The sequence below is a fragment of the Miscanthus floridulus genome, chromosome 3 (genome assembly GCF_019320115.1).
Source record: "Miscanthus floridulus cultivar M001 chromosome 3, ASM1932011v1, whole genome shotgun sequence".
NCBI classification, from domain to species: Eukaryota; Viridiplantae; Streptophyta; class Magnoliopsida; order Poales; family Poaceae; genus Miscanthus; species Miscanthus floridulus.
This window is the reverse complement of record NC_089582.1, coordinates 4804259-4830310: the sequence shown is the minus strand read 5'-3', so window position 1 is coordinate 4830310 and position 26052 is coordinate 4804259. Positions and strand designations below refer to the sequence as shown.

General features: G+C 42.9%; 2 protein-coding genes across 5 annotated transcripts in view; one reads left to right on the top strand and one right to left on the bottom strand.

Moving 5' to 3' along the window:
• The window catches only part of LOC136543005 (uncharacterized), a 41590-nt gene extending 35038 nt beyond the window's left edge, over nt 1–6552 (top strand). The window contains exon 3 of the mRNA XM_066535595.1: nt 5531–6552. Coding sequence (XP_066391692.1) covers nt 5531–6552 — 1022 coding nt within the window. The remainder of the gene's footprint in view (nt 1–5530) is intronic.
• On the bottom strand, nt 6081–19976 carry LOC136541277 (uncharacterized). 4 transcript variants are annotated; one of them, XM_066533092.1, is made up of 5 exons: nt 19592–19976; nt 19154–19482; nt 6784–10706; nt 6557–6667; nt 6081–6480 (listed from the first exon to the last, which is right to left on the bottom strand). In XM_066533092.1, the coding sequence occupies exons 2-3, from the start codon at nt 19412–19414 to the stop codon at nt 9951–9953; spliced, it is 1017 nt and encodes a 338-aa protein (XP_066389189.1). In that variant the 5' UTR covers nt 19415–19482; nt 19592–19976; the 3' UTR covers nt 6081–6480; nt 6557–6667; nt 6784–9950. The 4 variants fall into 4 exon arrangements, with proteins under 4 accessions (XP_066389189.1, XP_066389188.1, XP_066389191.1 ...); XM_066533091.1 differs by having other exon boundaries at nt 6557–10706; XM_066533094.1 differs by having other exon boundaries at nt 6173–6480; nt 6557–10703; nt 19592–19968.
• Nucleotides 19977–26052: the final 6076 nt, after the last annotated feature.

The following is a 26052-nucleotide window of genomic DNA, read 5'->3' as shown; positions in this document are numbered from 1 at the left end:
TATGTTCCTCACTGCCTCCATTTTTGTTGAAGTCCGAATTCGAAAGGCAAACACAGAATAAATATGCTACAACAAGAGACGAAGAAATACACAATAAAGATTTAAGAAACATTATGAAGTTAGTCGAAGACAACCCTGATTTAACCATGGAAGAGGCCGCGAACATCTATTATGATGTACAAGGGACGGAAGCACCGACAATGAAGTATGAAAGGGGCAATCTTTTGGTTCCCGATCATGAGTATAAAAATCTGACAACATATATGCGCCAGTTACATGAATATTACATGGCTCAAGCAACAGAGACGGACGACTTTTGTTTTGAGGTTATTATCCGTTCGTCACAAGTTTTCCAATATCCTGAAGAAGAGAAGTTCGATGTCAAGTGGGAGTGCTTGTTCCAGCTATACCAGAAACGCTCTCTCTATGTTCAAATTTTGACGCTGTGGACTATGTAAGTACCCTACACGCACGATATTACAATTAACTACTCTCTCGAGACACAAATTGTTAACTTTTGAGCACTTCCCATGATTTTATGTAGGTGTATAGCAAAATTTTGCATTCTAAAAAGCAAATGGGATTACATAGGATTCTTGGACCCCATGCGAGTCAATGAGAGGACATGTCTAGGCCTCTATGGATGTGACGTGGAAGACCTGAAACAGAGATTGATTGCTGTTTTCGACGAATTCATGATGAAGAAGAAAACCCACATACTGCTAGCCTACAACTGCGAGTATGTGTTCTCGGCTTTTAATTTTATGCTTCTTTTTTCGTTAAGATTATTCAATAATTAGGATTCTGTGATTGCAGCAACCATTTCGTCTTCATTTGTGTTAATCTTGCCAAAAATTTGCTCGAGGTGTGGGACTCGAAGAAAAAACTATTTCATCATCTGGATGCACTGGTGGCAGTGCTGAATTAGTAAGCGATCCTAATAACTATTATTTTCTAATCACCCATACCGCTTTCTAATATTTCTCCTTTTAATGTTGCTCAGTGTCCGAAGAAGACATATCGGTGGGACGCCGGTCCCATTCAAGGTTGTCGAAATGGAGGGGAAGTACCTATCACAGCCGGCGGGAAACAATGAATGCGGGTTTTATGTAATGTGGGCAATGCTTCGCTACATCGGCGGAAAATCGGAAGAAGCCGATAAGTTGGTGTGTATAATCCCCATTTCATTTATGTCTGTTAATAATTCAACAAAATGATTTACCGTTCCTCTTTGGATATCATCTTTTTTGAACGACAGCGTAAGAAATATAAGCACGAAAGGCTACTAGACATGGAGATCGTCGCACTACAATCGGAGCTGGCAAAATTCATCTTAGCCGAGGTATTGGAAAAAGATAGAGTATTTTCCATTGCACAATCCGTGAAGTACAAGGACCAGTATGGCCCAGAGCGGCTCGCCAGATTATTGTAAGAAGTCCGAGAAGCATGTGTGAAGTCCAAGAACATTTCTTTTTTATTTTGAGGGATCGAGATGTGAATAAGAACATTTGAATTGTAATCGTAACATTTGTAATATTTAATATTGATGGACCTGTCGTCTACATAGCGTATATAAAGCGAAACCCGATTCCATGAAAAAATATAAATTAAAATAAATTATAAAACAATAAAATATGAACGGGTCATCATCGCCGGTTAGCAACAAACCGGCATTGTTGTCGTAACCATCACTGCCGGTTAGAAGCAAACCGACAATATTGGCTTGCTCAATACTACCGGCTTGAACCATGAACCGACACTGATAGTTACGAAAACACTGCCGGTTTGATCCATGAACCGACACTGATATTTACTACAACACTGCCAGTTTGATCCATGAACCGACAGTGTAGGCTTGCTCAACACTGCTGGCTTCAGCCAAGAACCGACACTCTTGAAGCAACATTCATTGTCGGTTGGCACTATAAACCAGCAGTGTTGTTCAACTGGACACTGCCGGGTGGAGCCATGAACTGACACTGTTTCCTGTAGATCAGTGTCGGTTTTTAAGGACCGACAGTGATATCAACCCCATCACTCTGTCGGTTCAAAATCCGATAGTGAAGTGGGTTTTTGAACCGGCACTGATGTCCAGATCTGGAGTAGTGAGTACTACTAGGTAGCCAATTAAAGCTGCTGATGGTGTGAAGCGACGCTGGGAACTTGGGAATTGGATCACGAGAAATCAGAGATGGTGCACTTGTATTTATATACAAGCTGACCGAAATTGCGGGGAGGGGGGTGGGGGCACTAATTTCATTTTTTTTTTGTACGACGGTAACAGGCCGAGAAATTGTGTGGCCCGAAATGAGCTAGAAAGCTCAAGGAAAGGCACTGGCCTCTTGGATGTCATCATGCCACACTAAACTACGATATATCCTACTTACTCCGTCTCAAAATACTAATCATTTTAACATTCAAATTTTGTCCTATGAAATATTTTACTGTAGACAATAGACGCTCAGTGGAGATAATATGTATGGAGGATGTGTGTGCGCTTGCAAGTGTAAGAACTTCGGTCTGATGCTTCTATGAAGAAGTCTGACGCTGATTTTTTCTGTTATCTAGAAAAATAACAGGTCACAAAAGTCTACCACTATTCTCGCGTCACTATTGTGCTAGGTGGTCAGATGGTGGGTGTGAACTTATATATCAACATCCACCACTCCGTCACCGTGGGCATTTTTTTTATTTTTAATCCTTTTTATTCAATATTTTAATAATAATCGCTCCCAAAATTTTTTTTGCGGATCTGGCCCTTTTGATCGCACCACATGCATTGGTGCGGCAACATCTGCCACGTTAGATGGCGTTTCCGACGTGGAGAATCTTGTCACGCCACTCACATTGGTGTGACAATATTGTTTTATCGGGCCACCGGGAGTAGCGTGACAAGACTGAACCTTAGAAAAATCATAACTTTTTGATATGACGTTAGATGAAGATGAGCTTTTATATGAAAATTGTAGACCTCGATAAGATCTACAACTCTCTATTTTTGAGTTTTTTTTCATTTAAAGACGTTAAGATACTCAAAAAATAATATAAAATTTCAGTAGCATATTAATCGCATAATGGTGCTTGTCACATTAGAAAAATAATATCTTTTATGTATGGTGTCAAATGAAGATACTATTTACATCAAAGTTATAGCCCTCAACGAGATCTACAACTAGTTTCGAGGTTTTATATTTGAGGTCATTAAGATGCTTAAAAAAAATAATATAAAATTTCAGCGGCATAAAAATCACGTACTAGTGCTTATTGCATTAGAAAAATAATATCATTTTTGTATGGTGTCAAATAAAGATATTTATTATATCAAATTTCTAGCTCTCAATGGGATCCATAACTTTCATTTGAAAAGTATTTTTATGCAACATCAAATAAGGAATATATGATTTTTCTAAAAAGATAAGCTTTGATACATGATTAATACGTTTTGGGTATTTTAACTATCTCAAATGAAAGACCTCAAAACTAAAAAGTTGTTGATATCATAGTTAGATACAACTTTAATATAAAAAGTATCGTATACAGAAAAAATTATAATTTTAGTAAGACGACAACACCTAGTGCATGATTAATATGCTGCTCAAATATTTTATTATTTTTAGAGTATGTTAACCACCTCAAATATAAAAACTCAAAACTATAAAGTTGTAAATTTCATTGAGAGCTGCAACTTTGATATAATAAGTACCTTCATTTGACACCACATAAAAACGATATTATTTTTCTAATGCAACAAGCGCTAATACATAATTATTATGCTGCTAAAATTTTACATTATTTTTTCGAGCATCTGAACGACATCAAATGTAAAAACTCAAAACAATGAGATCTACATCTTTTATGTAAGACCATACAGAAAAGATACTATTTTTCTAATGCTACAAGCACTAGTACACAATTATTATGCTCATGAAATTTATATTATTTTTTTAGGGTCTTAACATCCTCAAAAAAAAACTCAAAACTAAAAAGTCGTAGATCTCATCGAGATCTACCATTTTCATATAAAGTTCATCTTCATCCGATGTCGTATCAAAAGTCTTGTCACGCCACTACCGGCAGAACGACAAAACCATACTGTGACAAGGTGTGCACGTCAGAAACGCCATCTAAAGTGACAGATGTTGCCGCGCCAATGCATGTGGTGCAGCAACGTTATTTTGTCGCGCCGACGGCACTGGCGCGACCAAAATGGTCAGATCCGCAAAAAAATTTTAGAGAGATTATTACTAAAGTATTGAATAAAAAAGGATTAAAAATATAAAAAAGTCCTCACAGTACCGGCCGGCAATAATACGACTAATAAAAAGTTGTACATCCCTTCTCACCGACTAATATAAAGCTTGTACGGTTCTTTACCGTACGTAAACAATTGCAAATGGGACTTGGCCCTGCTATTCAAGAAGAAGAAGGCTGAACCTGTGGCAAGGAAAAAGAGCAAGACACAAGAAAGCAAGGGAGACACTGGTGGGCCTGCAGGGAAAGAGGCAGAACCTGAGGGCAATGGTGAAAATGACAGTTGAACAGAAATGCAGTAGAGAGAAGCTAGGAAGCCACTTTCTTTTGGCTTATAGCTTTTTTTGGCTCAGCTTGAGCACTCAGACAGAATGTAATTGTAATGGTGCCCCTATCTTGGTCTGTCAACAGTTTGGTGATTTTAGTTTTTACAAACGGCTGTTAATCATATGGACCTGGTTGTTGATACATGTTAAGCATGGATCTGTGAACTTCTTCTAATGCATTTTTTCCCAATGAATCAGACCTTAACTAAAAACTGGAATGTAAGGGGCATCAATTCTGCCTGAAAATGGGATCCAGTTAGAAACAAGATCTCTGATGCTTTTTGTGATGTTGTCTGTCTTCAAGAAACCAAGGAAAATATGGATGTATCTTTCATCAGGAAAATCTGCCCCCCAGCTCTAGATGCTTTTGAGTTCCTCCCATCAGTTAGGGCCTCTGGGGCAATTTTGATAGTTTGGAAAAGTTCAGTGTTTGATGAGCTAAAATATTCAACAATGATTTTGCTTTATCTGTTGAATTCTGCTCCAAACATGACAATTCCAACTGGATCCTTACATGTGTTTATGGACCATGTACACCAGAAGGGAAAGGCTCATTTCTAAATTGGTTCAAAGAGATTCAAATGCCTGAGAACACAGACTGGATGGTTTTAGGAGATTTTAATCTCATTAGAAAAACCTGAGGATAGAAATAAACCTGGTGGAGACCTGTCAGAAATGTTCAGGTTCAATTCTGCAATCCGTGCTCTCTGCATTAATGAAATTGTTCTATAAGGCAGAAAGTTTACCTGGTCAAACATGCAACCCTCTCATCTCCTAGAGAAGCTTGACTGGGTATTCACCCCAAATAGTTGGGCCATCTCCTACCCCAATACATCTGCTAAAACCCTTGATATGGTTCCTTTAGATCACTGCCCATGTCTGGTGGCTGTCTCCACACTAATCCCAAGAAGTAGAATTTTTTGATTTGAAAACTTCTGGTTGAAACATGGCAGAATTCCAAAGCATCTTGACACAGAGCTGGAGTCAGCCAAATCATATCACTGATAAAGCTAAGAACATTACTGCTAAACTGAAGGTCCTCAGGAAAAGGTTAAAGGAGTGGCAGGCCTCAATGACAAACCTGAAGACCTTGATCTCAAATGTCAGGATAGTCATCCTCTTTCTAGAAGTGCTAGAAGATTACATAGATCTGAGCTTAGCAGAGTGGAACTTCAGAAAAATACTAGAAAATCATCTCCTGAACTTATTAGAAAAGCAGAATGTTTATTGGAAGCAAAGGGGCAACATCAAGTGGGTGCAACTGAGGGATGCTGGGACACATTTCTTCCATGCCAATGCAACCTTGAGACATAGAAACAAGTTGATTAATGAACTGACATCAGATGAGGAGATAACTGTAACTAATCACAATGACAAAGATAAGATCCTGTGGAATGAATTCAGGCAGAGACTAGGTGTCACAGAATTTAGTGGTTTCACTATGCAACCAGAAAATCTAATCACTACAAGCTCACAGCTGCAACACCTTGAAGAACATTTCACTTTAGAAGAGATTGATAGTGTCATCAGGGCTTTGCCCAACAACAAATCTCCAGGGCCAGACGGTTTTAACAATGAATTCATAAAGGCAGCTTGGCCAATCATCAAACAGGACTTCTATGATCTATGTCACAGTTTTTACAGTGATGATGTCTGCCTGGGGAGCATCAATTCCTCTTACATAACCCTGATTCCAAAGGTGGATAACCCCAAGTATGTTGGTGACTTTAGGCCTATTTCATTGTTGAATACTTCAGTAAAGCTTCTCACAAAGATCCTAGCCAATACACTGCAATCTTCAGTCATCCCTCTAATTCACAGAAACCAATATGGCTTCATCAGAACCAGGACAATCAAGACTGCCTGGTATGGGCATTTGAATATCTACATATCTGCCACCATTCTAAGAAAGAAATTGTCATTCTTAAGCTTGATTTTGAGAATACCATTGATAAAATTGAGCACCAAGCAATGATTACCTTAATGGAGGCTCATGGTTTTGGACAGAAGTGGATTTCATCGATAAAAAACATCTTGAACTCTGCAACATCTCAAGTGCTCTTAAATGGAGTCCTTGGAAAAACAGTGCACTGCAGGAGGGGAGTAAGACAAGGGAATCCTCTATCACCCTTGCTATTTGTTCTAGCTGCTGACTATCTGCAAGTAATGATCAACAGAGCCAAACATATGGGATTACTGAAATTACCGATTCCCCTCCAGTCTTCCTCTGATTTTCCAGTAGTACAGTATGCAGATACTTTAATAATCTTAGAAGCTGAACCGAGACAGCTGTTCTTCCTCAAAACATTGCTCCATAATTTCTTTGAATCAACTGGGCTTAAGTTAAGTACAGCAAGTCAATGATGTTCCCAATCAACATTTCAGATGAGAGGCTTGACCATTTGGCTAGAACTTTTGGTTGTTCAAAGGGGAGTCTGCCTTTCACCTACCTAGGACTACCCTTAGGTTTAACAAAGCCCAGAGTATAGGATTTCTTGCCTCTGATTAATAAATGTGAAAGAAGGCTGGGTGGTATTCCTTCTATGCTCAATCAGGTTGGGAGGCTGCAAATCACTAATGCAATTTTCTCAGCCTTAACAACCTTCTACATGTGTACTCTTGAGCTCCCCAAGACAGTTATAAAACAGATTGACAAATTTAGAAAACATTGCTTGTGGAGGGGCTCAAATATCAATGGCAGGACTCAACCCAAAGCTGCTTGGGAGATGGTATGTGTGCCAAAAGAAGGAGGAGGACTGGGAGTCATCAATATTGAGATACAGAATCAAGCTCTGCTAATGAAAAATCTTGACAAGTTCTTTAACAGAAGGGACATTCCATGGGTGAATTTGATTTGGGAAAAGCATTACAAAAATGGAAAGCTACCAAGCCATGTAAAAAAAGGATCATTTTGGTGGAGAGATGTATTAAATCTGCTGTCAGATTTTAAGGGTCTTGCAGTCATCCAAATCAGAAATGGGCAAACCTGCTTCTTCTGGAAGGACAAATGGTTAAATATACCTCTTGAACAGAATTTTCTTGAGATCCATTCTTTTGCTAAAAACAAGCTAATCACTGTTAATAGAGCATTCAGTCAAGACACAATCATAGGAATGTTCAACTTACCACTCTCCCAAACAGCTTTCACACAGATGCAGAACCTTCAACAAATAATGGAAGCAACAACTTTGGAGAACAGTGATGACATCTGGTCATATAATGGGGGATCTAACAGATTTTCTACCTCAAGAACTTACAGAAAACTGATTGGACATCAGCCAACCGATCCAGCCTTCAAATGGGTCTGGAAAAGCTACTGCCAACCTAAACACAAGGTTTTCTGCTGGCTACTACTTAAAGATAGGTTGAGTACGAGAAATATCCTCAGGATAAAACACATGGAGCTAGATTCATATGATTGTGAGCTCTGTGCTTTGGGTGTTGAAGAAAGTACTGATCACGTTTTCTTACAATGCCCCTTTGCACAGCAATGTTGGGGACTCATCAATTTGACAACCTCCTTACACAGTGGCACTCTTGAAAACTTCAATTGCCTCAAGAATTAGATTGACTCCCAGTTCTTAATGGTGGCAATCATCTTAATGCGCTGAACAATTTGGCTAGCCAGGAATGAGATAGTCTTTAATGAAAATCAAATGAGCATACAAGACTGCAGAAGATCTTTCTTAAAGAAGCAAGAATGGTGGCTGTGAGAGTTAAATCAAGTCTTTCAACTCAGTTTGAACAATGGATACAATCGTTAGAAATGATCTAAGCCCAGGATTTTGTCTCATTTTCTTTCTCTTTTTTTGTTTCTTGAACTCTGCTTGTAAACTCTCTGTTCTTTTATTGCTTTTAATAAATGTTCTGTAGGGGCTGCGACCCCTCCAGTTTCCTCAAAAAAAAAAAAAAAAAAAAAAAAAACTTGCTTCCGTAGTGAGGGCATTGTATGCATTGCCTTTGCCTTGGGTAAACATCTTTGGCTAAAGTTCGTCAACTTCATGAGATAACAATATTGTCAACCACTCCATTGACTTTACTCTGTATTATTAGTTACTCAATTGGTGAGGTTACATTTTTCAACCATTCCGTTCTGTTTTTAAGTGGAGCTTAATGTCGTCACCGGTTGGATAATAATACAACTATAAAATGGTTTATATCTTTCTCAAAGGGTTGTTTGGCCTTGCACAGGAATGACGGCAGCTGCAGCAGCAAACCTCCATCTTGGCTTAAAAAAAAACTCGGCCTACGATGGGCAGACAGCTCCTGCAACTTTGTGCTTAAGAAAGAAGACCTTCTCACGCAGGCCGAGAAAACCCCCGAACACCGTGTCCCGCCCTTACACAGGGGCCCGTTACCCTGTGAGTGGGCCAGTCCGTTGCCTGTGCTTTGGGAAACTCGGGACATGCGAGGGGATTTTTTTAACTCCGACAGGCGAACGAACGCACCCGTGGGGGTTCGAACCCTGCACGCGAGAGTACCAACCAGACGTCCCGACCATCTGGTCTGAGGAGCCGCGGCTTACGCACGAAGCTTGGTGTCTTGTCTGATTGTTGCTTCATATAGTCCACTTTTTCTGTCGGCTACAGGCGGTATATTTCTCCTTTTGTAACCATGTTCTTTCAGCCACCAACCGCGGCACTAAGAATTTTTCATAGAAGGAAAGGGCAAGCATGCCTCCTTCGTGTTAAATATTCAATCTGTCCTAAAATATAAGGCTTTTCTATTTTGTCCTAGGTCCAACTTGTTTAAGTTTTGACTAAGTTTATAGAAAGCATAACATCTACAAGTCAACACCCAGAGTGCTTACGCCACTCCCCCGATCCGTGATATCAACATAGGAGTGAATTGGCGCACCTGAGGCTGACGCGGTAGACCCCATCTTTGCCAAGCCTACGGCCGCACTCACATTGAAACAGCAATAGCAGCAGCCACAAGTAGAGCTACAAAGAGCACAGCAAAAAAGGGATAGACTAATTGAAGCCACTCCAGCAAACTAGAGTGCCGTCGTCACGGCTCATTAGATTGCAGAGGCAAAAGGCAGCAACTAATACTCCTACAAGCTAGCAGAGGTCCAAAGCCTTCATCCAAGTTAGGACGATCCGTCCACCCCACATCCCACAGCCAAATCCTCATACCAACCCACAAAACCACACCAGCCAGTAGGCAAACCCATCCAACGCTCAAACCTTCGGAACATTCACTACTGGAAACGAGAAATTCCCTGACGGTTTCGAATTTTTTTGACGATTATTGCATAAACCGTCAGGGTAAATAGCATTACCTTGATGGTTTCTTAAAACACACAGGAAAATGGATATTATCTTGACAGTTTCTAGAAAACTCACAGGGAAATTAAATAAGACTCTCATCTCATGTGGGCACTTCCCCCTCCTCTAACAATGGTTGGCCCAAAAAATATATAAATGTGATTGAGGTGGAGATAAGTGTGCTCACTAGGAGAACCATCAGCAAGACATCGAGGTACATGGAAGTGACAGTGAGCGCCACAGTTCTCACCGTTGCCACCATCATCAGATACAGGCTTAGGACGATGGTGGAGAACAACAAGAACCCCGTGGTCTTGGCTGCTTCGTATTTGCTTAAGCCCGAAGGGAAGTGCCCGCTAATGGTAGTGATCATGGTGATGATGCTATCCAAGTTGAGGATAAGGGCCGACAAGTCGAACATTAAGTCAAGGTCTTGACTGATTGTTGTGTTGTCGTCCCTGCTTTGTTGCCACACTCCATGCCATATTTTGCGTTGGAGGGTGGCCGCAATCAATATTATTAGCAATACCAAGAGAATAAGGTATCCATAGTCCTTGTCGAATGAGACGAATATGCCAAATGTCATCAGCATCAGATGGAACGTTGATATATATACCAAAGCCCTTCCCCACCTTGGTTTCATCCTCCACGAAACCAAGTCAGCAATGATGGCCACGAAGAAGGCAGCTGAGGTGGCGATCTTGACGACAGTGTCTCCAGTGGAGTATGGTTTTGGAGAAACAAGGAACCCGCTGTATGTGGAAATGGCAAACCCAATAGCCTGCTGTGAGTATTTGGAGCAACGCTCCTGCTGTTCCACTATCTGATCGGCTGGTGTGCAGTGGATGACAATGGCCTGCTTATATTCGACAGAAAAGAAAGGATCAGCTATATATGCATGTCGTATCATGTGGTCAGTATTTTTAATCTCAACATTAACAAACTTTGTAGTTCTGCAGCCACTACTGAAAAACTGTACTTTGCCGAGTGCCTGAGACTTTGCCGAGTACTTTTTATCGGGGCACTCGGCAAAGAAATATTTTGCCGAGTGCCGCACTCGGCAAAATAAAGCACTCGGCAAAGCCTGGCTCTCGGCAAACCTGGGATTTGCCGAGTGCCGCGGCATTCGCCAAAAGTCCCACTCGGAAAAAGTGCCGTCAGATTTTGCCGAGTGCCTAACGGATGGCACTCGGCAAATTTTTTTTTATTATTTTTAAAAACTTATTTTGCCGAGCGTAAGCCTTGGGCAATCGGCAAATTTTTTTTTAATTTTTTAAAACTTATTTTGCCGAGTGCCAGCGTCAGGCACTCGGCAATTTTTTTTTTTTTTTGAAAATCAACTTTGCCGAGTGCCCCCTGGGCCGGCACTCGGCAAAGCCCACTTTGCCGAGTGCCCCCCATGGCACTCGGCAATTTTTTTTTTTTTGATTTTGGGCCCAAATTTTTTTTGTGGCCTTGTGATAGTATTTCAAACTCTATTTTCAAATTTGGGGCAATTTTGACTTTTTTTGATATATTTCATTAGTTTATTTCGTTTCGTCTAATTGTTTGGGATATTGCAAATTTGAACTGCAGGTACATAGAATAATGGACTTTGGTCATCCAAAAATTGATACTCATGATATTTAGGGTATGTTTAGGCCGTATCCAGGAAGTCACATAAAATCTCGAGCATCTCGTTGACGTAACATGTCGAGGTACTTGCCGGAAATGTGATTTTAAATTATATAAAATGCAAACGAAGTCCGAAAATCACGAAACTTGTCGAGGCGTCGTGTTATCACATGTGGAGGCTGTGGTAAAAAATTGTAAAGGTTTCAAGCAAGTTGTGACGTCGGATGCAAAAAACCCAGACATCTCCACATGTGATCACTTCGTTTCACAATGATCACATGTGGAGATGTCTGGGTTTTTTGTATCCGATGTCACAACTTGCTCGAAACCTTCTCCGCGCCCCGGCAGCTCCCCACGGCCCGGCCCCCCTCGCCTCGGCCGCCCAGAGGTGGCTGGCTGGTGCCGGCCGGCCATTTCCGGCAGCGGCGGCCGTGTCCCTCCGTCCGCGCTGTCGTCTTCCTCCCCCGCGCCATCTTCTTCCTCCCCGGCGTACCTCCGTCCGCACCGTCTTCTTCCTTCCCCGCGCCGTCTTCCTCCTGCTCGGCGTCCGTCCGTCCGTCTTCTTCCTCCTCCGCGCAGGGAGCCCGAACCCTAGCATGTTTTGGATCCCCGTTTCTTCCTCCCTGCAGGTTTTGGATCCCCTTTTCTTGTTGCCTATGTGATGCCTATGATTAATTCTATAGCTGCCTATGATGCCTCTATTATTTTTTTAATGTGCAATCTGCTAGTTTCTATAACTTGGGTGTGATTGCACTATTGGGTGGACTAATTTGTTGCTCGATGATACAAAGCGGTGTAGTGAGACAACGTGACAGTCGGATTCTAGAGTGTTGATTATTTTCAGCACTGTTTAATTATTTGCCTAGCAATTTATCTATTAATTTGAACTGCTTATTAGTTGATCAGTTGGTTAATCCTATGAGCATATAACCTGTTTTGTACTAATCTTCAGTAACTTATTTTCCTGGTTATATTGCTATTTTTCTAGGCACTTAATTTTTGATCTAGAACCTGTTATTTTGGTAAGAAGGGCTGTCACATTAGTCAAGGATCAGTGATCACCAACAAGCGTTGGAAGGCTGCTTGGTGCAGCAACCCGCTATTTTGAGAGCAATTATTTACAAACAAACATGTTTATGCATTTAATCTGCCTACTGCTACAACTACTGATATCTGCTATTAGCTCCTATTTCTACTACTCTATCTAGTCTCTACTACTACTACTACTAATGGTGTTGGCTGGCTGTTGCTCTCTACTACCCTGCTATTTCCTACTATTTGTACTGCTATCTACTACTCACTGAATTCCTACTACTACTGCATACTGATATCCAGGGGCGAAGCTACATAGTAGCTTGTGGGTGCCCATGCACCCACAGAAATTTGAAAAACCTCTATTAGGAACAAATTTTTACCATGGTTGTAGATCAAATTTTCACACCTATAAGAGAAAGGCACCCCCCTCTAACTTACTCTGGCTTCGCCACTGCCGATATCTACTATTACTACTCCTGTTGGTTGGTGATGTAGATGACGAACCCTAGCTAATGTTATGCAATTTTTGGAATTTTGGATTTCCATTGCTAAGCTCAGTTAGCTTCCATTGCTGCCTGTGATGCCAATATTTGGAATGCTTAGCATATGCCATTGCCTATGATGCTAATTTGTTCTGAGCAAATGCCAGTGCCTATGATGCCAATTTTTTCTGAGCAAATGCCAAATTTTAAGTTGCTTACTACTACTACTTGCTTCTCTATCTGCTAACTGAATTTGTGGCATTTGCAATGATGAATTTGTTCAAACTTCTAAACCAATTGTACTGAGGCAATGGCATATGCAATGATGTGAAACTTTGTATGCTGAGGCAGCGGCAATGATGATGAAATGTCCCCATACTTGTGAGCCGCTAAACTAGGATGGCTTGCATACCATATACAAGCAACCAATTTAGAGGCTATGTGATTACAATGGGGCAAATCTGAGCCAAACATGTACTACTACTCCGCACACAATGTATACAATGATATATGCCCGTGAGGTAACAGGTCATTATTCTTCTTCTGTTCATGTTTTATAAAATGCAAGTGAACAAGATGTGTTCATATGTACTGGGCTCTAAATATTGATAGATTGATTCAACATTGAGGTAGCTTGAGATCAATAGTTACAAGTGCGATTTGTTCTAACTTCTGAGTGACTCTGCAGCTGCAATGCTACCAAGTTGTAGTAGTGGCTCACTACCATGTGACCCAATAGTGTTACAGAATATAGCTAAAGAAAAACTGATTTTATTCATGTGACTTGATCATAGGCATAGCACCTAAACAATCTTTATGCAGTATAATCTATCTTCGTATTTGTGTAAACTGGTTTTCAGTTATATTTGTCATTTTTTGGTCTACGACTACACTTATGCTTTCCATGAAAAAATGTTAACGTTCATATCTTCTCCATACTGTGCATCCATTTTAGTCACTTGTTTTTGAAGTTAAACTGATAGAATATAATGAGTGACTTCTCTTCACCACTTTTCACTTAATATGAGCAAACTACATAGGTTTTAGGGACATAGGTTGATTTCGTTGCAATTTGCTTGGGAGCTACCAGCATACTCCCCAGCATACAGTGTTCCCACCTTACAGGTTATAGCTGCAGATCTTTGGAAATCAAACTAAATTGCAGCATGGGGATAAGAACTTTTGAATACTCGAATGACAATAAATTGGTATATCTAATTACTTAAAAGTTCTTACAAAATGTAAGGTACGATTGCATCTTTCTGTCATATTGGTTCTTCTATTTCAAAATTCACGCATTGCTCTGCACAATGGCTATTACCCAAAAAATTATCTATATCAGTGTCAGCTGGAAATTTAATGGTTTAAGCAATCCATCTAAGACACAAAGGTCATAGTGCTCTACTTTTACATACAGTTAGATGTTCATACTGACTCATTTTTTATCTACATTGAATGTGTATAACATATATCATTATCTGAACCATCCACCTCTTCTTTAGATCGTTTCCATTGCACAACATTTTTTTATTATAAATTTGAAACAAAAATAATAGAAAAAAAGAAACGAGTATATAGAAATCCTAGAAACTTGTTGTTTTGTTGGAACATCCCTGCTGGCAGTTTTGGGCCCTCAAAGTTTTTTTTAATTTTTTTTAAAAAAGTACTTTGCCGAGTGCCTCTGCCCAGGCACTCGGCAAAGTATTTTTTTTTAAAAAAAATCAGAAATTCTTTGCCGAGTGCCTAAACAGGGGCACTCGGCAAAGAAATTATTTAAAAAAAATAAAAAACTTTGCCGAGTGCCTGGACAGGGGCACTCGGTAAAGTAATTTTTAAAAAAAATAAAAAAAAAACTTTGCCGAGTGCCTGGGCTGGGGCACTCGGCAAAGTAATTTAAAAAAAAACTTTGCCGAGTGCCTGGGCTGGGGCACTCGGCAAAGTAATTTTTTTAAAAAAAATAATTTTTTTTTTTGCCGAGTGCTGGGTCGGGCACTCGGCAAAATAACCGTTAACGGCCGGCGCCGCAACGGCCGAAAATATTTTGCCGAGTGCCGCCCCAAGCACTCGGCAAAAAAATTTTTTATTTTGCCGAGTGCCCCGATAAAAAGCACTCGGCAAAGACCCTTTGCCGAGAAAAAATTTGCCGAGCGGACTTTGCCGAGTGCTACACTCGGCAAAGCCTTTGCCGAGTGCAAAGGGCTCTTTGCCGAGTGTAAAAACACTCGGCAAAGCCGTGGCCTCCAGTAGTGAGCCCTGTAGGGGCTTCGGGAACTATGAAAATGCTTATGCTTTCAGAATGGTTGCTACTAGTCGGCCATGCCAACAGCCAACTTCGTTATAAATTAATAGAATGCTGATGAGCTTGTGAGAAATTGGCTAATTCTGTGCACTATGGACAAGAAACAGCTAGCAGAGCAAAGGTGTTCGCGTCAAAGGACAGAATAGCAAACATTTCTGAAAGGATTGCTAGATAGAGGAGTGTGAGTAACAAATGTTGTTGTTCTTTGACAAACATTTATTCGACTAGGAGTTGGAAACATTACCAGAAGAGATAAAGAAGATGGCGAAGAAAGATAGTAGGTTTGACGATGTTGTCAAATCTGGCAAATTGATCGACCAGGAGATACTGTTTACCGGAAGAGAAGATGGAGAACATAGGAGAATGTTTCTGCTATGCTATATTTAGGAGCTGTTTGATACCGTGTGTGATTATAATAATCAGATTTATATAATCAAATTTTGATCCAAATAGGATTTGATTATAGGATGGATTATTATAATCAAAACCCATGATTACCATAATCCCATAATCCAAGTGAAACAAGGTTTTAGGGGATTATGGATCCTGAAAGTCTAAATTGGCCCCTAATTAAATGTCCAACTTGCCAAACTAGCGAAAAAGATAGAAATTTCTCACTTTAACCAAACATAACCCATTACCATAATCTAGGGACCCAAACATTGTCCATAATCCTAATTATAATAATCCTATGCATAACCTAGATTATAATAATCCAATTGAGATCGAAACAGGCCCTTAGTTTGTTTCGGTGGTGATATGATAGACTAGGTGTATACGTTGAGTGAGTTGTGCGGTGTTCTAACTTTGAACTTGTTATTGGGCTGGAAGTGTCTAAGTGCTGAACTTGTTATTGGGCTCGAAGTGTCTGGAGTTATTAACTACTGAGATGGCCTTATAACGCCATAAACGGTTGTGTTCATGCACGTGTCTTTTTCTTTGCTCCTAATACTTGGGATGAAATTCCGAAAGCCAAAGAGAGGGAGAGGGATTTTTTTTAATAATATTTTTTAATGATTAATTACAAATCTGGTTGTTGTTTGAAATGAATTGTAAATTTAGTATCCTGTCGGCTTCTGGAGAGCCAACATGACTCCTATCGGCATCTGGAGGACCGATAGGAGCCTGCCGACTGGGCCTATTTTTAGCAATAGACCTACCGGCCATCCAAAGGCCGACTGGACGATGTCGGCCAGCAGATGACCGATAGGATTTTTTCAGCCTTTTTTAAAAAAAAATATTCACAAATAGATCCCTGGTGATTTGATTTCTGTTTATGGACCCCGACCTCGACGCCATGGCTTTTGGTGCCGAGGAAACACGTCTCGGCGCCATGGCCAATGACGCCGAGGTCTTGGTGAGGCGTCAGACGTGGCGGTAACCTAGCGCCGACGTGGACAAGGCCTCGGCGCCGTAGATCTTGACATTTAAAATGAAACAAGTATAATTATTCCGAGGAACATGGAACATTGCCATTGTGGTTCAGCTTGTTAGGACGCGCGTAACTTAGCTCAAAGACCTGGGTTCAAACTCCCGCGCTGAATCTTTTTTTGCTATATTTTTATAAGCAATAGAACAAAAAAAATTATTTGGAGCTAAGTCGCGGGCGTCCTCCCCATACCGTTTGGTCCGAGTCTGACGCTCACGCTCTGATGGCGGCATATGTCATGGTGCTCATGCCGCACCGGAAGGCTACGAAAATCGCCGCTTTCTAGCGTGCCGGTGGCATCATATTCGTAGAGGAAGAGTTGACGTTTATATGGCGTATATGGCCTGGGCACTGGCATGATGATGGCGATGCAAGTTCTCTCGAGTATTAGACCGAGGAACCAAGCACCTGGACCTGGTGGTGGTGGAGAAACCGTGTTTTCTGACGGTGGAGGACGGACCATTTCCCGTGGCACAGGCACACAACGTGTTTGGGGCGAGTGAGGTCCCAAGACAAGAACGGTGCGCTGAGAAAATCAGCGATGGATCGGAGCACAGGTGGGTGGTAAAAAAGTTAAGAGCCCGTTTGACCAGGCTCCGAGCGGCTCCGGCTCCTCTGACTCCTCCCCGGCTCCTCTGACTCCTCCCCTGTTCATCTCCTGTAGCGATACTGTTCACCAAAGCTGTTTTTCTCTCTCCTCCTTTCCTCTCTCACTGACAGCGCCGGAGCTGAAGAAGCTCGTTTTTTTTTTCTCCTCCGGCTCCAGCTCCTGCACGCTACAGTTGAGCTACAGTGTGGGAGCCAGAGCCGGCGCGCTAAGTTGCAAACTCCCCCCCTTGTTTAGGGAACCAATGGACCTCGGTGTTGGCTCCACACTAGTCCACTGTCTAAACAAATGGAATGTTCTCTGCAGGCAGCAGTGGAACGACACATTAGCCTCAGCTCCTTTTTTGCACATAGCGTATATGGAGGGGGAGACTGAGCACTTGAGCTACTACTAGCAGTATTTTTGTATTATTTAAAAAAAAGAAAAGAAAGAAAAGATGTCCTCGGCACTCGCACGCAGTCGCATTACAATCACGTGCCGCGCGACGGCGCGAACCAGGTGCCGGGGCTCCCTTCCTTCACCCCCCAAGTCCACCACGCTGCGGGGCCTCGCGTCGTCGAGAACGATCGGTCGAGGAGCGCCCGGCACTTGGCGCTTGGATGGACCCCTCACCCCTGCGCCGTGCCGACGACCGACCGACGCCCTAACCTAAACGAGTAGGAGTACGTCCAAGGCTCTAGGCACGCGTCACCCTCGCGTGCCGGGGCCGAAGCGGACAGCCCAACCGCCGAGCGCGTACACGTGTGGCAGCTGGGTGGGTGAGTTCATCGTGTACAGAACAGTACATACGTGTGCATGCATGTGTGGGCGACGCGGGGCGGGCTTGGCGCGTCTCCTCCTGGCCCGGAGTGACCTGACGACGCTGACGCCTCTCTTTGACGCGGACGTCCCAACCGGAGAGGCCTAGTATTCTTTCTCCTCCTTCCTGCTCCTGCCTCCCTACTCCCTAGCGGGCACGGCCATGGTAGTTCGGTTCGGTCACTCGACGTTCCTCCAAATAAGGCCCCGTTCAGTTGCCAAAAAATTTTGCATAGTAACTGTCACATCGAATCTTGCGGCACATGCATGGAGTACTAAATGTAGACGAAAAAAAACTAATTACACAGTTGGTCGAGAAATCGCGAGACGAAACTTTTGAACCTAATTAGTCCATAATTAGACACTAATTACCAAATACAAACGAAATGCTACAGTGAGCCAAAATCCAAAATTTTTTTGATCTAAACGCACCCTAATTTTTCTTGTTCCACTGCTTATAAAAATATAGCAAAAAAAGATTTAATGTTAGGGTTCGAACTCAGGCCTTGAGCTAAGTCAAGCACGTCCTAACCAGTTGAACCGCAATGGCATTGTTGCATATTTCTCGGAACAATTATACTTGTTTTATTTCAAACGCCAAGATCTACGGCGCTGAACTCGACGCCAAGATCTACGGCGCCGATGCCTTATCAACGTCGGCGTTAGGTCACCGTCACGTCCGACGCCTCACCAAGACCTCGGCGCCATTGGCCATGGCGCCGAGACGTGTTTCCTCGGCGCCAAAAGACATGACGCCGAAGTCAGGGTTCATAAACGGAAATCAAACCATCAGGGGTCTATTTGTGAATATTTTTCAAAATAAGGGCTGAAAAATAAAAAAAAAATTCGGACCGTGGGAGGAGTATGATTCGATTGGCACACTGGAGCAGTCGAACCATAGCGAATCTTTCTTCGCTTCGGAGGTTGCAGACGGTTCGAACGACATCAAATGACGTAATATGTAGAAGATGTAGTACTCATTGCAAATACAGTATGTATGTAAAACATAACATAATCAAATGCATGGAGAACAAGATCCCACCTTGCAAACCTCACGAAACATCCGTTGGATGCGCTTGACGTGGTTAACAAGAACTCGACAGCTATTACTGTAGCTTTGGAGCAGTAGTTGGACGGCCTTGTGAAGCAGCCGAACCGTGATCGTCAGGTTGACAAACTTGTGGAGGTCAAAGTTGAGTACCGAGATTGCCATCTTTGTGCACTTGGCCAACACAAAGGAGAGGGTTCTGCTGGTCATCACGGCCTCCAGAACTAAGAATGAAGCTGAGTATATTTCCTCCATCAAGTCTCCTTGGGGGAGTTTGGGGGCCTGTTTGGTTTGTTTGCTAGATTTCCTCGCCTTGGTGCGCCCTGCAGAGAAGAATAAAAAAATAATGAGCTACTTTAATTTTGATTTGACGCACAAATGAAACAAGTAGTAGCAGTGAAGAAGAACGTGTGCTTGGGTTAGAGCCCGGACCTGATGGATTCGATCTCCTCTTGCGGATGCAGCAACAGCAAACCACAACCAAACTATAGCTGTGTTGTGATCCTAGCTAGTGGAACGAGCTCACGAACGAATCAGAAAATGAATTGAAGGCTTGTGCAGTGGTGGTTCTCTTCTTTATTTAGTGGAGAACTGGGGCACATAGAGATATGCCCCTCGCAGAGCTGGCTAGTTCACGGTACATCTGCCCAAATAAAGAGGATGCCAATCGCCAAAGAGGAGTTGCTCTAGATAGTAGGTGAGTCCCTCATAAAATAAATAAAAATAAAGAGGTCGCCGTGTTTGTTGGTACGGTACGGTGGCCTAGATCACCGAGACGAGTCGTTGGAATTGCAGTGGAAGGTTCATTCGTCATAATCCGATCTCTGGCTACGCGTCAAGGTCTACGGTACCAGGGCTGGCTTGCCACGATTTCTACGGCACTCGGGAGTGAACGCACGACGTCTGATGGGCGTGCTAAATCCAACAGCGACGACCGACCATATACCGTAGTACAAGTTAGCGCGTGTTTAGTGGGTTCAAAGTTAGAAATTAGGCTATCGTAGCACTTTCGTTTTTATTTGGCAAATATTGTTTAATCATGGACTAATTAGGCTCAAAACGTTTGTCTCGCAATTTCCAACTAAACTGTGCAATTAGTTTTTTTCGTCTACATTTAATGCTCCATGCATATATCGCAAGATTCGATGTGATGGCTACTGTAGCACTTTTTTAGAATTTAGGGTGGGAACTAAACACGCGCTTAGCGAGTTGTCGCATTCAGAAATCGCGTTATGGTCCCTCCGCCATCGTCCGGTGTGTCAAGTCGATCACGTCCTCAGCACTTCCTTGACTTTTTTCCAGCTGGACTTGTTCCGATCTACAGGTTCACACTACTGTACACGGCATGCACGAAAGTCCCATCCAAACCTTTTTTTTTCCTTCTCTCCCTGTATGTATAGATAGACAAGCAAGTGAGAACGAGCGCGTAGCTCAGTGGCTAGCTTCTCCGGTGTGAGAGCTGCCCGCCAGAGTTCGATCCCTGAGGATCGCAACTCTGGTGTCTCATTGGGGTGCATCCCCAAATAAATTTCGTTGCCTCCGCGTGGTGCACGTACCCGTCGCTTACGGAATCATTGGATTTCGGTGATCTCGACAAGGACGCGACCTTCTAGATCTGAGTGTAGTTGTAGGTTTGTTTATACACGGGTAGTGTGAGTAGCGTGCGTGTGTTGAGTGGACGTGCGTGTGTACGAACAGATGCTACAGCTATACCCAGAGGAGAGGCAACCAAAAAAAAAAAGATAGACAAGCAAGTCAGATCCCCTCCAAATTCACGCAATATCATACGATAGTCAATACAATCCAAAAGACCACAGGAGTAGGGTATTACGTCATACTGACGGTCTGAACCTCTCTGACTCGTGTATTTCTGTTGCCTTCTTTTTCTTGATTATACACCTCTTTACTTATCAATCTATCTTCGTAGGATATCTCTCGATGGACTATCGACGATATTCTATCGATAGTCCTCGTAACAAAATAAAAATAAAAAGGTTGCCGTGTTTGTTGGTACGGTACGGTGGCCTAGATCACCGAGACGAGTCGTTGGAATGAACGCTCAAGGAATTGCAGTGGAAGGTTCTTTCGTCATGATCCCATCTCTGGCTACGCGTCAAGGTCTACGGTACCAGGGCTGGCTTGCCACGATTTCTACGGCACTCGGGAGTGAATGCACGACGTCTGATGGGCGTGCTAAATCCAACAGCGACGACCGACCATATATCGTCGTACAAGTTAGCGAGTTGTCGCATGATGTTCCCTCTGCTATCGTCCGGTGTGTGACGTCCTCAGCACTTCCGTGACTTTTTCCAGCTGGACTTGTTTCGCACTACTGTACACGGCATGCACGAAAGTCCCATCCATACATTTTTTTTCTTCTCTCTCTGTATGTATAGATAGACGCCCCCTACGGGGTTCATGCATGTTAAACTTTTCTAAATTTGACTATGTTTATAGAAAAATTTAACATTATTTGTATCTCCAAATAAGTTTGTTATTAAAATATATTTAATGATTTATGTAATGATAGTGATTATGCACTAAAATTTTGATATTTTTCTTTTATATATTAAAAATATTTGACTTTTTAGAGAGTGAGGATGACACTCTTTTGTTACATGGAGAGAGTAGTTACTAAGAAAAACTATCTCCCTGTTTGCTTGGCTTAGCCGTATTTTTTCAGCCAACGAACAATATTTTTCTCTCATAACAAATCAGGCAATAGTACTTTCAGCCATGGCTTATCAGCCAAGCGAACAGGCCACATATTAGCAATGGCTGGTATAAAAGTGTACTCGTCGTTCAGTGGCTTATCTTTTGGCATAGTCACTACTGGAAACTCGAATTGTTCTGTGGGTGTTTAATTTTTCTGTGCGTTTTTTTCGGTACGCACAGAAAAATTATGATTTTTCTGTCGGTTTCAAAATACCCCGACAGAAAAATACGAAAACCCATGATTTTTCTGTGCGTGATAATAGACACACGGAAAAAATCAGCACTCACAGAAAAATGCAACTTATTCTGTTGGATCTTTAAAAACGCACAGAAAAAGTATATACACGCACAGAAAAAATATTATTTTTCTGTCGGTTATTTTAAAACGCCCAGAAAAAACGTGCACACGCACAGAAAAAACCAAGAAGTCCTTAACCTAACCCGCCGCGGACTCGCCCGCTCGGCTCCTCATGCACGCACGCTCCCCTCCCCTCCCCAGCCCCCTACACTCCCCTCCCCTCCTCCCGCACCCACACCCGCCCATCCTCCGCCGGATCCCGCCCCTCCCCTCCCTCACCTTCTTCCTCGGCGCGGCCGGTGCCACCCCCTCCCTCTCCCCCACTCCCCTTCTTCCTCGGCTCGACCGGTGCCGCCCCCTCCCTCTCCCCCCTCCCCTACCTTTCTTCCCGAGATCCGGCGCGACCCCTCCCCTCCCGCTCCCCACCGGCGAGATCCGGCGGCCGGTGCGCCCCTCCCTCTCCCCCCTCCCCTACCTTCTTCCCTGGCGCGGCCCCTCCCCTCCCGCTCCCCACCGGCGAGATCCAGCGGCCGGTGCCGCCCCCTCCCTCTGGTTTGGTGCGGGAGATCTTGTCGTCCTGGGGCCTGGGCTAGGGTTACCGCCCCCATTTCGCGCCTCTCCTTCCTCCTCTGGTTTGGTGCGCTCTCTCCTCTTCCTCCCCATCGAGCTTGCTTGACCTATACGGTCAACCTCCACCGGCGGATTCGTGTTGGTCCTCTAGTGCTCCGACAGTATATCTCACCTGCCCCCATCTCCTACCCCTCTCTGTGCGGTGATTTATGTTGAATCGTTTGTGGATTTAGTTTGTCGTCCACTGATATTAGGGTTCATGTTCTTAGATACTTAGATCTAGGCGACATTTTTGTTGATCTACATGTTTACATTTGCTTTCGTCTTGTTCCGCCCTCAGATCTGTGTGATGTGCACCTCTTATTTGTTGTACACATGTGTTGTCGCCTAGATTTTGCACATGATGATGCCTAGTCCGATTTACAAACTGAGCAAAGTGCCTTGGTCGATGATGTTTACTTAACCCTAGGCGCTGGAGGAGCACCCTATGGTGTGGCAGCCGCGTCTTGCTTAAGTCCATAGCTCTGATTCTAGTGAGGGTTCTTTGTGCTGAAGCATCTAGAATTTATGACACTGATGTTCAATCTCTTGATATGACTGTGATGTTCAAACTCTTGATATCTATTTGGCCAATGATGCAACATGAGAAATAAACTCTGAGGTGGCTGCAATTTGTTTTTTGTGCATTCTGTATGATTCTCATGACTGTCATCAAACCATGGTACATGATCTTAGTTTTCTTCTATCTGTTTTTTTCGCCTTGGCAGCCACCTATGATTGAGTATCTGGAAATTGTACCAACATATCATTAAGCTGAGGCCTCACTTACTTTGCCAATGATGATATCAAATTAAGCATGCCAAGAACTGATGACCTTGAGCTTGTGTTGAGGTACTGGAACTTTGTTTCTTACTCTGTTTGTTTCTTATGCTCCAAGCTCAAGGTCAACCGAGGAGCAACTGATATCTGAGGCCAATGTGTTGAATACTACATCATTTGATCTACAGGAATTGCTCAATGGATGTTCTCAGCTAGAGGTAGGTTACAAGTTACAAATGGGATTAGCGACAGATTGGCACAGTCATTTGGTTTCTTTATTACATGAATCGAGGAAAGCATGCTCCTAGTGTTTATAATTGTCTGTCACACCCAATTTTAAGGATAAAATTGAATGCACGATACTCATGTGTGCCCAGGAATCAGTCACATACACAAGTCGACAAATCATAAAAAGTATCATCACGGTGTCTCTTACATCACAAATAATAACATTAAGTAGTCTTACACAACACAGCGGAATAGTAAAGGATAACTCTCTCGTGGAACACCATCACAGGGAAGGTCAACTGGTTGACCATAAGTCTAAAAATCCTCCGGGAATTCCTCATACCCGTTGTCATCTGTTACCCATCCGGGATTTTTATCCAAATAAAGAAAATAAACAAGTGTAAGTACATCCTGTACTTAACAAGTTAACATGGGGTTATGAAGCTAAAAAAGGGTTGACTCTGGTTTACTGCAGTTAGCATTTTTAGTAGGTCAAGCTTTTATTCTCAGGTGTTATCAAATTATGCTTAAGCTCCCATTTAATTCCCATAAGAACATATATCAAGGTCAAGTGTACCATATATCATCATTGAACAACTTAAATGATCATCAACAAGTAACCAGTTATTCTGTGAGTTTTCCGGGCCGCTCGTAACCGTGAGCACGGCTGTTATAATAGTTTGTTACCCTCTGCAGAGGTGGTGCACATTCACCGTGAGTCGTGATCCCCATATGCCTGGGTTAATTACTCCCATGTCACTGCCAAGGTGAGCGGGCAGGGTACACTATGAAGCCATTTCATAGGTTTCACTAACAAGTTAGGGCCGCTAGGTTTCCATGGCAGGCAGATGTAGGAACCCCCCTTTCCTATGGCACATATCCATCGCGGCTATACTCATAGGAACAGAGGCAACCCTATACCCAACATGGCATGCCCCATTTGCGCCAAAAAGGTAACCTCTAACTAGCTAGAAAAGTTCCTATTACTGAGCTAAAGTCAGAGCCATATGACTCTCCCGGTTGCACTGTCAGTCCCCGCTTTTGCCGACAGATAAGTCCTTATGGAGGGCCGAGAGCAACATGAACAAAGGTCATTTGCACCTTCGCCCTATGGAACAGTTGTTATATATCATGTTAAACTCTTAGTTCCATAGAGTCATTCATCATCATGTAGATAAAGTTCAGTTAGAGCACTAGCAATCTACCCATATGCATTTAACACATAGGAGACAAGGAACAGGATAAACAATTCACTAGGATGTCCTTACGGGTAATAATATTTAGACACATGCAAATGAGTAATTGATTAAAGTGAAATAGGACGTCAAGGTAGGCCCATGCTATACTTGCCTCGGTTCACAAACTCTTGCTGGTCCTGCTGGTCGTCGAAGAACTCTTGATCTCCAACGTTCTCCTCACCGTCTGAACGCGACCAACACGACAACATACAACATTCCAAAAGCATTCATGCAAGGCAAACATTCCTATCATTAGAACAGTACACCAATAGTATTGAAAACAAGATAAAATGTTTGTAAAAATAATCTACATCTCGCTATGATCACGTCAACGTGAAGTCCACGAAAAACGGAGCTAAAATGCGAAAGTTATGATTTAAATGGGTTTTCCTATAGCCATATATTTAATTAAATCTAACCATGAAATTAAAAAGATCCAAACTTGACTAACAGTGGTTCTAACATGTAGATTATGGAATTACGAAGCTAACGCGATTTGAATGGATCAATTCGGAGCTAAAACGACAATTTTATAAGCAAAATAGTTCAAATGGCATTTCTATAAATACTGAAAACGTATTTTAGACTTAAGCAGTGAAGTTTACGTTTTCAAAACGCGGATGCGTAATCAGGGAAATGCACTTTGGCTGTGGGTTCTATTCATCTGAAACCGAGGGTCTCTTTTGCAAATCTGCCACGCGAAGGGGTACCGGACATTCTCGGTCGTTGGATTAGAAATGAGCGGCCAGGAATGGATCCGGGGGAGAGAGAAGAAAGCTGGACGGCCGGAACAGTGACACCGGCGGCAGAGCACCATTGCCGGCGGCATGGAGGTCACCAGAGCGCGCGGAACACGGCCCATGGGCCACGGTTCGGAAATCCGGAGGCACCGGGAGAAAGCTAGGGAGGAGGGGAACTCCCCCAGGCCATCACGACGGCCGAAGGAGTGAGCCAAGGAGGCGGACGCCGTGGCCGGCGGCCAAAGCTCATGGACGCCCGTGGCTACGGCGCTAGGAACCATCTAA

Coding starts and splice junctions, on each gene's coding strand:
- LOC136541277 (XM_066533091.1), bottom strand. CDS start 19,414: ATGGAGGAAATATACTCAGCTTCATTCTTAGTTCTGGAGGCCGTGATG. Junction 10,707..19,153: donor TGTTTCGTGAGGTTTGCAAG/GTGGGATCTTGT, acceptor GTCGAATATAAG/CAGGCCATTGTCATCCACTG.